This window comes from Neovison vison, chromosome 13 (assembly GCF_020171115.1).
Source record: "Neovison vison isolate M4711 chromosome 13, ASM_NN_V1, whole genome shotgun sequence".
NCBI classification, from domain to species: Eukaryota; Metazoa; Chordata; class Mammalia; order Carnivora; family Mustelidae; genus Neogale; species Neogale vison.
The window spans coordinates 96,169,657-96,184,590 of NC_058103.1; the positions used below are offsets into that span (position 1 = coordinate 96,169,657).

The 14,934-nt window shown below is 39.9% G+C and overlaps 1 protein-coding gene across 1 annotated transcript; it reads left to right on the forward strand.

Annotated features, from left to right (window-relative positions):
* Window positions 1–5,725: 5,725 nt before the first annotated feature.
* Window positions 5,726–14,934, forward strand: PARP2 (poly(ADP-ribose) polymerase 2). Its single transcript, XM_044230856.1, has 16 exons — window positions 5,726–5,852; window positions 6,864–7,010; window positions 7,317–7,387; window positions 7,995–8,045; window positions 8,261–8,357; window positions 8,769–8,844; window positions 9,748–9,850; window positions 10,578–10,737; window positions 11,044–11,182; window positions 12,461–12,524; window positions 12,605–12,739; window positions 13,122–13,249; window positions 13,401–13,500; window positions 13,891–13,989; window positions 14,232–14,356; window positions 14,683–14,934. The coding sequence occupies exons 1-16, from the start codon at window positions 5,810–5,812 to the stop codon at window positions 14,840–14,842; spliced, it is 1,698 nt and encodes a 565-aa protein (XP_044086791.1). The 5' UTR covers window positions 5,726–5,809; the 3' UTR covers window positions 14,843–14,934.

Consider the following 14,934-nt stretch of genomic DNA (forward strand, 5'->3'; position numbering starts at 1 on the left):
TGTGGGAAAAACTACTTTAGTAAAGGGCTTTGGAATACCAAGATGACATACAAAGGCAGAGAGGTACAGATCCTGTACGTTTTAAGGGCTAACAAGGAAAGGTGGCCCAATCTCTAAAGTGGGTTCCTGGAGAGGGGAATGAAGAAAGAATCTGGGTCCAGGACCCATCAAGTTGCTGATGCTGAAATCAGGTGACTCTACAAGACAATGCTAAAAAATGTGAAGCCCTGAGTTGCTCTAAGTAGAACATTTTGGGCCACACTTAGCACGAAACAAGTAGGATCAGCCACCTTCAAAGAACCATACTGACCTATGCAATGATCTACTTGAACAACATTATCATTCTAGCAATGATAGTGTGGCTATACCAAGTGAGTGAAAAACAATAGAGAACACACCAGACTCTGTGTTTTGGGATGAACATGGGAGTCAAGCTGCCCCTCCCCAAAGCCCTAAATATTTTTGGATAATTTGGGGGGAAGAGAGGGGCATGTTGTTCTTAGCAAGGCATTGAAAAACAACTATCTCCCCACCCTCCACACACACTCTGAATTCATGGAAGAATCCATGTCAGTTACATGTCTATGGTTACCAAATGATACAAGGATTAGATGGTATCACAGATTTAGCCCATTATCCCCAATTCTTGATGTTACCATTATAAACAAAAACAAAAAGAGTGAAAGAAAGGAAACAAATCTCCCTGCAAATCACCCTTCTTCAGAAACCTTTCTCGGGGAGCCTGGGTGGCTCAGGAGGTTAAGCCGCTGCCTTTGGCTCAGGTCATGATCCCAGGGTCCTGGGATCGAGCCCCGCATCGGGCTCTCTGCTCAGCCAGGAGCCTGCTTCCTTCTCTCTCTCTCTGCCTGCCTCTCTGCCTGCTTGTGATCTCTCTCTGTCAAATAAATAAATAAAATCTTAAAAAAAAAAAAAAGAAAAAGAAACCTTTCTCATCCCCTGTCTAATCACCTCTGGTGGCAGCTACTCTGTTCATCCCTCTTGTGCATCTAACATTTCTCTTCCTCTCTTCCCCAGTTCCATTCTTCCATAGGCCTCATCTTCTTGCATACAGTCCCTGACCTTGAGACACTTGGGATAAATAGTAGATCCCTTTGCCTTAATCACAATCCTTCTTCTCCAGGCTTTTCAGCTTGTTCCTTCCTTCTCTGGACCTTTAATACCTTTCCCTTCCCACCTTATCCCATCAGTACCTATGTTAACTCCTCTTCTCTTTCGTCCCCATTGGTCAGGCTCTGGAGGTCTTCTGAAATTTGGCTACTGTTTTGTTTCCCAAAAGTTGAACAAATTTATGAGGCCAGAGCAATATGAATATTGCTGGGATATACATGGAAAACATACAAAAAATATCATAGTGATTATAAGACCAAACAGCAAACTCACATTTACATTCTGTAAATATGATTATTACAGTTTTTAAATTAATTTATTTATTGAGTGTTAGAGAGAGAGAGCACACAGTGGGGAGGGGCAGAGGGACAGAGAGAAATTCTAAGCAGACTCCACGCTGAGGGCAGAGCCGCACACCAGGCCCACCAACCTGACGTTGATCATGATCTGAACCAAAACCAAGAGTCAATTGCTTAACCAACTGCACCACCTGGGCTCCACCAGTTATTAATTTTTTTTTACCCCTTCTTTTCCCTTTTCTTTTCTTCTTCCTCTCTCTTCCTCTTCATTTGTCTTCTGTTCCTGCTATTTTTCCCCACATATTTTATATATTCTAGGAATTTAGACATTTTTTTAGATACTACTTCTGCACCTTCTTAGAACCCAAATAAAGAAAATAAAACCATATATATTTCTAGATTGTTTCAGCCATTTGAGGTTTGCAAGATTTTATGTATGAACTAAATGATTCTTACCAGAGCACTGAAGCTAGTTGCTCAGTCCAAGGGGATACAAACCGAAACTGGTCCTTAGGAAGAGTCCCTTTATATTTCTAAAGGCCTACTTATTTATTCTTGGATATCATAAACCCATTTTTCATACACTGTACTTTTTGAAACATATAGACTTTCCCAGAAATTATATACCTTTTACATTTAGCTTGATTAGTCTATGTTTCCTGTACCTATATGGTATGATATAAAATGTAAATAAATCTTAGGGATATCACATTATAATCAGTAACACTACCTAAAATTTTCACTTAGCAGGATATGAAGTCTGGATTTGCAGTTAACTCTTCTCTTTAGTTACACTTATTTTGACTAATTCTTCATTTTTTCCTTAATATATCTTCAATGCATTATGGCAATTTTAAGCACACAGTATACTAGAGAAAGGAATATAATGGACATCTATACATTGGTTACCGAGATTTAGCAACTGTCTTCCTTTGATTATTTTGGCTGAAGTATTTCTAAGCAAATTGCAGATGTCATGACATTTCACCCCTAAATATTATAGCATGCTTTTTTTAAAGGAACTTTAAAAAAAAATCGTAACTACAGTACCATTGCCACATCTAATAAATAATCCCCTAAGACTATCTAATACTCAGTTCATATCTATATACCCTCCTGCTCCCAAAAGGATTTATTTTTTAAGATTTTATTTATTTATTTGACATAGAGAGAGAGATCACAAGTAGGCAGAGAAGCAAGCAGATAGAGAGAGAAGCAGGCTCCCTGCCAAGCAGAGAGCCCGATGCTGGGCTCGATCCCAAGATCCTGGGATCATAACCCAAGCCGAAGGCAGAGGCTTTTAACCCACTGAGCCACCCAGGTGCCCCCAAAAGGATTTTTAATTGCTGGCTTGTTTAAAACAGCATCCAAATACCACACACTGCACTTGGCTGTTATGCCTCAAAAGTCTCTTTTAATCTAGAACAGTGCCAATCTCTGTTGTTACTATTATTATTCTTTTCTTATAAGAATAAACTTACTGAAGTGAGTAGGCCAGTTATCCTGTGGAATACTAACACTCATACCTCACATTGTTATACTAGTGAACCTGAACAATTTTTCCATGTCCTTGCTTATCAAATTTGCAAACGGTTTATTTGTATCATTTGTCTAGTTATGTACAGAAGATTTGGTTTCTCTTATGACTTTGGGATAGCCCTTTACATGTTAAGTACATTGAATTCAACTTTTAAACACTTTGTAGCTTTCCACTGGGCATTTACTAAAAATCTTTGGTTTTCTTTCTTTCTTTCTTTCTCTCTCTCTCTCTCTTTCAGACTTTACCTATTTATTTGAAAGAGAGAGAGAGAACGAAGGAGCAGGGGGAGAGACAAAAGGAGAAGCAAACTCCCTGCTGAGCAGGGAGCTCAATACTGAGGATCCTAGGACCCAGGGATCATGACTTGACCCAAAGGCAGAGGCTTAACTAACTGAGCCATGAAGGCGTCCCTCATTTTCTTTTTTAAGAATATATAGTCAAATAAGGTATTTCCCCCTGTTCTTGCTTTGCTTAAGACCTAAGAAAACTCTCATTCACCATACCTTTGTTAAACAGTTTCTTCTGGTTATGGATGATATGTTTTAATACTATTTTAATTATGTTTACTTTGTATCTGACTACAGAAAATTGTATCTTCAAAAATATATTTCAGTAATTTTCACTCTGACCACCATTAAAAAAAAAAACTAAATAAAGAGAAGAAAAAATAAAAATAAATTTTAAAGAATATGGGTGGGGTGATAATTACTACCAAGAAACTTGAAGAATATAATAGCTTAGTAGATAAAAACAAATTTTGGTATTACCTAAACCTGTCCTGCCTCTTCTGAACTGTGTGTCATGGGCTGAATTGTGTATGCCCAACAAAAAAATGTTATGTTTTAACCCCTCAGGAGTTCAAAATGTGACTGTATTTGGAGGTAGGGCTTTTAAAGAAGTAATTAAGGCAAAGCAGGTGATTTGAGTAGGCCCTCATCCAATATCACCTGTCCTTATAACCAGACTGGGACGTAGACAAACACAGAAGGAAGACAATGCATGGAAGACAGGTAAGAAGACGGCCATTTGCAATCCAAGGAGACAAGCCTTAGAAGAAACCAAGGTTCTTCTAAGACCACCCAGGTTCTAAAACTACCCAGGTCCAATAGGTTAAGGGTCTGACTTCAGCTCAGGTCATGATCCCAGGGTCCTGGAATGGAGCCCATATCAGACCAGAAGCCCCACTCTCAGCAAGGAGTCTGCATCTCCTTCTCCCTCTGTGGCTCCCCCTGCTCACACTGGCTTTCTCTCCTCTCTCAAGTAAGTAAATACATAAGTAAATCTTTCTTTAATTAAAAATTAAAAAGAAGAAGAATCCTACATTGTAGACATCCTTGTCTTGGATTTCTAGCTTCCAGAGTTGAGAAAATAAATTTCTGTTGTTTGAGCCACCCGGTCTATGACAGTTATGGCAGCCCTAGTAAACTAATATACTATGTGAGCTTGAATAAATTACTTGAATTTTTCGAAAGCTCAGCTTCCTTAGCCATAAAATGGGAACAATAATAATACTTATCCTATGGGGTTGTTGTGAGAATTAAATCATGTTTGCAACGCTCATAGCATAGTAATCAGCAAATAAATTCTAGGTATTATCAATTTGAGATTAAATGACATACATGTTAAAGCACTTAACTCTGCCTAGTACCCAAAGCTCTGATAATTATTTTTAAAAAATGTTCCATTTTTGTCACATTTTCCTATCTCCAAATTAACATCTTTTAGACCAGTCTAGCTTATTTGTGTCATAATTAAATTAGATGCAACAAATGTTGACTTACCAAGGAAAGAAATTAACCAATTCAATCCAGCAAACATTTGCTGAGCACCTATATTTTGTCAGATTTATTTCCAAGTATCTGATAGACTTTGATATTATAGTAAATGTTATTATTTCTTAAAAATTTTATTTCTATTTGAAGCTCTTGTAAAGATGCAATTTATTCTTACGTGTTCTTTTCTATCAGCCTTGTTAAACTTCTGTAATGAGTTAAAAATTTTTATTTTGTAGTTTCTTATTCACAACCAAACCACATACAAACAATAAGAATTTTGGTTTTTATATTTTGATGAACAAAGCTCTTTAATTCCAGGAAATCAAGTGTATCAATCTTTTCTCTTATAACCAGTGACTTTTGTCTTAAGAAACCCTCCTTCCTTACCTCAAGGTCCAAATGGAGACTTGTTAAGCTTGTTCAGTGCTTGGCCCCACTCCTGACCCAAAGTCATCACATTTTCCCCGCTCCTTCCTCATACTCTGCTTTTCTTCAAAAAGAGGCGGGGGAGAGTAGTCTGAATTAGGTTATGAGGCCCCCAGCCAGGGTACCTCACCTCAGCCATTGAACTCACTTTGCTGGCCGTGAGTCTGTTCCAAGCTCCGGCTAAGGAGGCATCCGCCAGGCCCTTCCGCAGGGGGTTGGGTCCATGGCATCTCCTGCCCAGTCTGCCCTCGCGCGGAGCCCCGTTCTCTGGGAACTCACCTCCCCGAAATCAGGGAGGACCCTGTTAGGGCCGCTCTATGGCCCTAGTCTCAGACCTTCCCAGGGGACATGGGATAGAGTGACACAAGGCACTCAGCTCGTGGCCCCACCGATGAGCTTCCCTCCGCCCTATGGGAAAGGGTGGCCCCAGCGAGCATTTATAAGGCTCCCGCATCTAAAGACATTTTACAGTTATGGTGACTTCCCACAACGCGTAGCAACATGCAAATATCGCGGGGAGTACCGCCCCTGTCCCTTGCACGCGTCTTCTCAGCACGCACGCACGCGCGCTGTGTTCCCGCCCTGTGACTCCAGGCGGGTATTGCCCGGGGCGGGTTTGCCGACAGGAACGTTCAGGCTCCATGGCTGCCAGACGGCGGGGGACGCGCAGCAACGGGGTCGGAGGTTCGGTGCACATTGTAGGGGGCGAATACTGGGGGGCGGGGAGTCTGAAGAGGAGCGGGGCCCTCTGCTCTAGCCCCACCCCTTCCGTCGCCCCCTGACCGTCCTTGGCTATCAAGCTAGTTTAGGTGCTGAACTTTTTAAACTTCAGTTTTCAGAGCTTTTCGGATTACAGAATTGTGTATAAGAGCTTGTGGACCTTTAGTAACTAACACAGTGCCAGCACTATTTTAAATACTTAATGTCATCTAATTGAAAATATTTATTAATAATATTTATTTATTAATAATATTTATTAAGATGCATCATTATTTTATGTATCACTAAGAAAGGAAAAAAATGCTTCCAGTTAAAACGTGATTCATTGTTTATATGTCATCCATTGTAAGATGCAGCCGAGTTTCAAAGATAGTAAAATTCAGGTCTTAGAATTGAGGAGTATTACACTCTCTCTGTGTTATGTTCTTATGTGCATCCATCCTACAATTGTGTAGGTCCATCCTACAAATTAGGTGCTATTGTTGTCCTCCTCTGGATTTTACAGTCGGGGCAACTCAGGTGCAAAGAGATGAAGTAAATTCTATAAGTTTCCACAGCTGGAAGAGACCCAGCTAGGCTCTAAACTAGAGACAGATTCCAGAGCACTCTGTTAACCATTATCTCATACCACGTTGGGTAGTTTGAAGATAGGTATTGGGAAAGTTTGGGGATGCAAGTAAAGAGAGATAAACAGTCTATATGACACTCATGCCTCAGGCTATGAGCTCACAAGAGCCCTGGGGCTCCATCTTATTTTATTTTATTTTAATTTGGCTAGAATAGCAATTTAGGTTGTGATTTCTCCGACTATTGCCAAGAACAGTGGTATGGCAGTTACTATTTCTTTGTAAATTTACAAAACCATCTTAAGCCTTTTCTTTAAAAAGATGATGTTTTTTTAAAGTAGGATTGTGTTCAGTGGATACTCATTCTTTCTTTTGGTTCTTTGCCTATTCTTTATGCACATGGCATTAGATGAAGCTGGACGAGTTCATAATGGCAACACAGCTATAGAAGACCCTCTGCCTGCAAAGAAAACTCGAAGATGCCAGAGGCAGGGGGTGAAAAAGGAGCCTGTGAATGGAGGAGAGGCCAATAATAACAAAACAGAAGACAAGCAAGGTCAGCTTCAAGTGGTAGGCCAGAGAGGACATGGACCAGCAGGATTGTCTATGGGAGGGGTGAGGACAAAGGATGCCTTGTTCTTTCAACTCTTACTTCTTCCTTTCTTAAAGATATGATTAATTTTCTATCCTTTGGGCATACCACAATACGAATCTCCTTTCTTGGAATCTTCAGTTTCATGTAATTTAGACAGATTGAGACCTGGACAGATCAGGATTGCTTGGGATGGGCAAAGTTCATTATGACATGATAGTTATTTTTGATTCCCATACAAGTAGCTGTAGTATATATCTCCTCCCTCAGAGTCCGTGAAGACCTTGCTGTTAAAGGGCAAAGCTCCCGTGGATCCTGAGTGCACAGCCAAGGTGGGAAAGGTGAGAGATTCCTTTGCCCATCAATTTCTCAGAGAGCAGTTGTTCTTTTGCTACTGGGATTCCTGTCTGGAATTCATTCTACTAGTATTCATTTTAGGAATCCTCCAAAACGCTACTAGTGATTAATTTTCTCAAAGATTAAGAGATGGGGGTACTGGAGTTTGGGGTTAATAATCAGGATTTTTTTTTAACTTCTGGGGTTGTCATCAGCTTTCCGCACCTCATTCTCTTTCTCAGGTAGCAAATTATACCATTATCAAGGAAGAACCATCTTTGTTCTCATGAGAAACTGGGCTGTGGTATGGCATGAGTTACGAATGTGAAAAGGATTTGAAGAATACAGAAGAAAGGCTTCCTCTGGAGCAAGTTTCCTTTAAGTGTTAGAATCATTTGTTTTTCTGTAATTACAAAAAAAAGCCAACATGTTTTTATTATAGGAATAATAGGTTATATGTAAAAGAACATGCTTTTGCAGTTCTTTCCTGGAAGGTAGATATTGGTGGTGCTGGAGAATGACACCCTGAGACAGAAGAAAATTTAGAGCATTACTAAGGCTCTCATGAGGACTGAGACTACACTAATGTCAGTGTTTTCCTTCTCTCTCTAGGCCCATGTGTACTCTGAAGGGAATGATGTCTATGATGTCATGCTAAATCAGGTAAGGGGAGGAGCTGTTCTATGTATGGGAATTTTTTTCTTGGTAATTACAGATGAGCATGTCTCAATGCCCAGATCTTTAATTCTTAAGTCCCTGATATTAGCCTTATAGTAGCTTTTTCCTTACAGCAGTTACTAGTACCTGTGACCAAGGAAGACATCAGTTTATGTGGCTTCCATTTGTAAACCTGTCTCATGTTCATGTTTCTCTTATAGACCAATCTTCAGTTCAACAACAACAAGTACTATTTGATTCAGCTGTTAGAAGATGATGCCCAGAGGCACTTCAGCGTTTGGATGAGATGGGGCCGAGGTAATGACTCTTATTATTGGTTTTCTCATTTGTCATTCAGAAAGCCAGAGACAGCTTAGTGAGTAACCAGAAGATCCTCTGGGTTTAAATTGGTCAAAAGGAGGCTTTATAACCTAGGAGGGGCTAGCAAAAGGGAAATTGCAAGCATCTTCATTAACAAGTTCCCACTGGAAAAACTAAGAGCAGCCTGTTGAGGCTGCGAAGTGTCCTGCAGTTGGTCTGCTAATGCTGTTCAGGGACTGTGGCAGTTAGCAGATAACTAATACCAACAGGATCAGTCCGCTCGACCCATTCACCTTTCCCTCTCCCCTTCCTGCCTATTTGTCAGATGCTTAAGTGGGGAGACTTTGAGAAAGTTCTTCTTGGATTGGGAGGCAAGAAACCATCTTATGTGTGGAATTTATTTTGCAGTTGGGAAAATGGGACAGCACAGCTTGGTGGCTTGCTCAGGGGACCTCAACAAAGCCAAGGAAATCTTTCAGAAGAAGTGAGTTCTAAGAAATGAGTATCAAAAAATACCATTCTTTTTCTTCCATGTATCTTCTTTAAGAATTTATAAGAAGTGTGATTTGGCCTCAATGTTAATGTGTTTCCACTGTGACATTCTATGAATAGAATACCAAACTGCATCCTTAGTTAGTGATTACATCACCTGGAACCTTGAAATTAACTAAATTAACTAAAAACAGGGGCGCCTGGGTGGCTTCTGCCTTCGGCTCAGGTCATGGTCCCAGGGTTCTGGGATCCAGCCCCGCGTCAGGCTCTCTGCTCCACAGGGAGCCTGCTTCCTCCCCTCTCTCTGCCAGCCTCTCTGCCTACTTGTGATCTCTCTCTCTGTGTCAAATAAATAATAAAATCTTAAAAAAAAAAAAAATGAAAGTATTTAAAAAAAAGAAAGAAATTAACTAAAAACAGAAGAACCTAATATATTTAGCATATGACCAACATTTAAGGAAATTTGGGAAAAGTGGGTAGGATGCGAATATTCAGTTAGAGCTTTAAAAATTCTTTCACTATGATATGGAGACAGAACTTTCTGGTCTCTGGGAATCTTTCAGAGAAAGAACTCAGAAAGGGATCTTTTGTCTAAAATCTCAAAGGCTTTTGTGGTATTTTGGGGCCTTTGGGAAACTCAAGAGTCCTTTTTTTCCATTTTTTTATTCCTATTGACTCTAGAGCCTTTTTTTCTTTTTTTCATTTAGGGTCCTAATTTAGAATCCAGGATTTTTGGGAATTCAGATATAAGAGTTGTAAGAAATAGTTGGGGGGAAAAAAAAGAAATAGTTTGGAGATGTTCTAAGGAAACAATTATAAGCCCATTCCTAGTAGTAAGAGTTTTCTTACTTGTAAGATTTTTTATAAGACTTTCTCACCATTGTGGATCCCACAGATTCCTTGACAAAACAAAAAACAATTGGGAGGACCGTGAGAAGTTTAAGAAGGTGCCTGGAAAATATGATATGCTAGAAATGGACTATACCACCAATACACAGGTAAACTCCAGCTGTACATTTGGGGAGAAAACTGCTTCCTCTGAACCAAGGTGAAGTCTAGCAGAATGGCTTAGATCAGGTCCCAGACTAGAACAGATCAGGGTATCCTGAGTCTTGCTATTTCCCACCTAAGCAAAGGAAACAGTTCCCTCAGGGGTAACTTTAACGGATCTTTGTAATCTTGAAAGGACTGTAGATTAAAGATAGAATATGCTTTCTAGTCTCGTTATTTAATATGGTTCTTTTAAAATCTTTGGTCCTATTTCCAGAAGTTTAATGTATGGATTGAGAGAGGAGTAATATATAGTCACACCATGAAATAGCATTTAAAGTTGTCTTCACTTCTGGTTATACACCACATTTAAAAAAATTAATTTCAACAAGTTGAGTTGGAACCAGGATGCTGAAAACTGTCACAGTATCTGAGAAATGTAAAAATCTTAAGTCTTTTAAAGATGAGAAGATCTGAGACCTAATGGCTGTCATAACATACTTAAACATAGACTTGTTTTTAGACTTGTTCTGGGAGTTTAACTGTGGGAGCCATAGGGAAGAGTAGAAGGTGGAATCACATCAAGTACTCTAACCAGGTTAATAATGGGATGAGCCTTTGTTCAAGCAGAAGCTGATTTGTGTTCACCTGCCAGGGGTACTGTAAAGCCAGCCCTTGCAGGGACCTTAAAATAGATCCTTCCGGATTTTTTAATTCTCTTTTTTTCCATTGTAGAGTGAAGAAGAATCAAAAGGGGACTCTCTTAAATCCCCTTTGAAACCAGAATCACAGCTAGATCTTCGTGTGCAGGAGCTGATAGAGTTGATCTGTAATGTCCAGGCCATGGAAGAAACGATGGTAGAAATGAAATACGACACCAAGAAAGCCCCACTGGGTAAGACTTCAGATTCTTTTTTTTTTTTTTTTTTTTTTTTTTTTTTTTTAGGACTTCAGATTCTATCCCACATTCTCTTTTTGTATTTCCTAGTTCCTTTAATAGGATATTTCATTACCTTCATGATTTAAAGCTTGTCGATACTGTGAATGAAAGAAAGGAGATCTGGGGTGAGAGGTAGTGTCGGGTAGGAAACACTGTTTTGAGAGCTGAAAGGTGGGAGTCTTTGTCGATTAGGCACATGAATACTGTTTTCAGGATAGGACCCTAGTTGTGAGTTCTGATGATCTCTGGATGGGCCTGCAGGAAAGCTGACAGTGGCACAAATCAAGGCAGGCTACCAGTCTCTAAAGAAGATTGAGGACTGTATTCGGGCTGGTCAGCATGGACGAGCTCTCATGGAAGCTTGCAATGAATTCTACACCAGGATCCCACATGACTTTGGGTAAGGCCTGTGCTGTTACACTTCTCTTTGGTCTTCTACCTACCTATATCCATCTACATCACTCAACAGTAACTATAATCTTTTTACTCTCATTTCTAATGAAATGATCATCTTAGATAGATACAGAGCCAAAATGATTTATAGATAGCCTGTGTAGTCCACTTACAAGTTTGGGATGCCATCTCCTGGCCTGATTATAACCATATTTTCTGACCGAGTAGAAGTTATCAAGAAAAGTAGGCCTAGATATCCAGCCAACAAGTAAAATAGCTTCAGGTGTGAAACTCCCTATTCCCTATTCAAATGACAGTAGGTATAGAAAATACATTTTATCTTTGTTGATTCTATATTCTGGTACTTTTTCTGTTTTTATTCTTTTCTTTCTTTATAGCACTCTATGACCTAAAAATAACCCTGAGTGACCAGCAGGTCTACTTCTGTTTCTAGACAGGACTATATCCAAGCTGTTACTTTTTGATGTTGATATATCTTATTTAAAAAATAAGATTTGGGTATTATCGATAACAAGAAATAACAAGGGTTGGAGAGGATGTGGAGGAAAAGGAACTCTTGTATACTGCTGATAGAACTGTAAGTTAGCACAGCCACTATAGAAAACAGTATGGAGATCCTTCAAAGAATTAAGAGTGGAACTACCATATGACCCCACCATACCACTTCCGGATATTTATCTGAAAAATATGAAGACACGAATTCAAAAAGATATGCATCCCTGTGTTCACTGCAGCATCATTTACAATAGCCAAGATATGGAAACAACCTGTGTGTTCATTACAGATGAATGAATAAAGAGGAAGTGGTGTATATATATACAATGGAATACTACTCAGTTATAAAAAAAGAGTGAAATCTTGCCATTTGCACATGTTAGATGGATCTTGATGGTATTATGCTAAGCAAAATAAGCCAACAGAGAAAAACAAATACCATATGACTTAATTCATGTAGATTCTAAAAAAAAAAAAAAAAAATTCATAGATACAAAGAACAGAGGAAAGGGGTTGGGGGTGGGTGAAATAGGTGAGGGGGGCCGCTATAAGGTGAGGGATAATAACTGAACTTGCAGTGATGACTTTAAAATTACAAAGCTGTACATCTGAAATGTATTAAGGGAACCCATAAAAAATAATTTCATTTCTAGTCCCAGATATCAGAATCTATACAGTGTGTGTGTTTTATCTTTAGTCTGTTACTTTTAGTCATATGCCTTTGGCCACCCATCAGAGAACTGATTATGGATTATATCTCTGTCCTTAGACTCCGTACCCCTCCATTAATCCGGACAGAGAAAGAACTGTCAGACAAAGTACAATTACTAGAGGTGAGACGACGTGTGGATTGGGAAGTATTACTCTCTGGTTCCAAGTCCCTACACATTGATCCTCTATCTCATCTTGTCAGGCTTTGGGAGACATTGAAATTGCCATTAAGCTGGTGAAGACAGAGCTGCAAAGCCCAGAACACCCATTGGACCAACACTATAGAAAACTGCATTGTGCCCTGCACCCTCTAGACCATGAAAGTTATGAGTTCAAAGTAAGAAAAATGATCATTTATTTTCCTACTTGTAAGAAAGTAGGAAATGCTACTTACCCCATTGTTCTGTGACTACTCTGGTTAAGAATGAACTTTTTTTTTTTTTTTTTTTTTTTTGGAGAGCAGCAAGCAAGGTTTATTGAGTGATAATACTAAGCTCCCAAAGGAGGGGACCCAAGAGGGTTGCCCAAGAGCAAACTTTTGTATAGAGCAGAATTTCAGTTTACCAGGAATTAGGGAAAGTAGAGCTCTTTCTCACTGTCTTGTGAGGCCATTAGGGAGCAGAGAGTCTCTGATTTTTACCAGAAGCCCTGAGGTTCTTCAGTTTGGTCTGGTCTCTTGTAGAGTCCACACCAGCCATTTCTTTCATTTCCTCTCACAGGTGATTTCCCAGTACCTGCAGTCTACTCATGCTCCCACACACAGGGACTATACCATGACCTTGCTGGATGTCTTTGAAGTGGAGAAGGAGGGTGAGAAAGAAGCCTTCAGAGAGGACCTTCATAACAGGTCTCAGTTTAGCTTTGGGTTTGGGAAGACATTGCCTTGCCAGAAGTGCAGTTATGGAACTTCTGGAAAATGTGAGAAAATGGCTTTTTTATCCTTATGGTCTATCTCTGCTGAAGAGCAACAGAGTACAATAATAATACTTGTTCTCTAGGATGCTGCTATGGCATGGTTCCAGACTTAGTAACTGGGTGGGAATCCTGAGCCATGGGCTTCGAATTGCCCCACCTGAGGCTCCCATCACAGGTTACATGGTGAGTAGAATCCTGGAAGGAGGCACAAGGGTAAAGGATACAATAATTTTCTTAGTCCTTTCCTCTCCTCCCTTCTAGATTAGGATTCCATAGTACCCTTCCCAAGAAGTAAACCAGCTCACTGATAACCCTGACTTTTTTTTCTTTTTTTACACCCTAACATTTCTTACTATGTCCCTCTTTCTTTAAATTCCTAAAGATATCCTTTCTACCCCCTCAGAAAGCAGAGACTCATGAATACACCTGCTTCTCTGGAAAAGAATTGCAAAGGGAAATGGAGAAAGGTCTATATTATGTTTAAGATCATGAAGCACAGGGTCAGTGGTACAGGCCTTCTTGCTAACACAGTGGATTAAGCAGCTGACCTTCAAGTTTGTTTATATATTTCAGTTTGGGAAAGGAATCTACTTCGCCGACATGTCTTCTAAGAGTGCCAATTACTGCTTTGCTTCTCGAGTGAAGGATACTGGACTACTGCTTTTATCAGAGGTGAGATGAACATATTTATGATCTCTAGTTTATTATTAGTTCCTGTTTTTCCAGAGGAAAAAGGTTTGATTCCGAACCAAGAGGTTCACCTGGGAGAACTTGAAAGGGGAGCCAAGGGCAATTTCCATTCCATTCCTGTGCAGGAGGAGGGGAAGAAAGTAGTGATGGGATTTTCTGTTTGGCCTTAGAGCCATCCAGTTCTCAGGAAGATGTGGGTGTTTAAAGATCTTTTTGTTTTGCAGGTCGCTTTAGGTCAGTGTAATGAGCTATTAGAGGCCAATCCTGAGGCAGAAAGATTACTTCAGGGCAAACATAGCACCAAGGGACTAGGCAAGATGGCTCCCAGTCCTGCCTCCTTCATCACCCTGTGAGTACTCAGAGCCTGTAAAGCCAGAAGACTTCTTTTGGCCAGATAAGACTCTCTACTTTCGGGGTGCCTGGGTGGCTCAATGGCTTAAGCCTCTGCCTTCACTCAGGTCATGATCTCAGGGTCCTGGGATCAAGCCCACATCGAGCTCTCTGCTCAGCAGGGAGCCTGCTTCCCCCTCTCTCTCTATGCCTGTCCCTCTGCCTATCTGTGATCTCTGTCAAATAAATAAATAAAATATTTAAAAAAAAAAAAAAACCTCTCTACTTTCTATATTCCAGCTTCTCAGAGGCAGATATTGACACGTTTTTTTTTTCATTTGGCAGGAATGGGAGTATGGTACCCTTAGGACCAGCAAGTGACACAGGAGTTCTGAATCCAGATGGTTATACCCTCAACTACAATGAATTTATTGTCTATAACCCCAACCAGGTCCGTATGCGATACCTGCTAAAGGTTCGGTTTAATTTCCTGCAGCTGTGGTGAATATTAAATAAACTAGATAAGGTCTAATCTTCAAACAAGAAAATAAGCAGTGTTGTACTCTTGAATTATGTAATAAAAATGGCACAAATCTA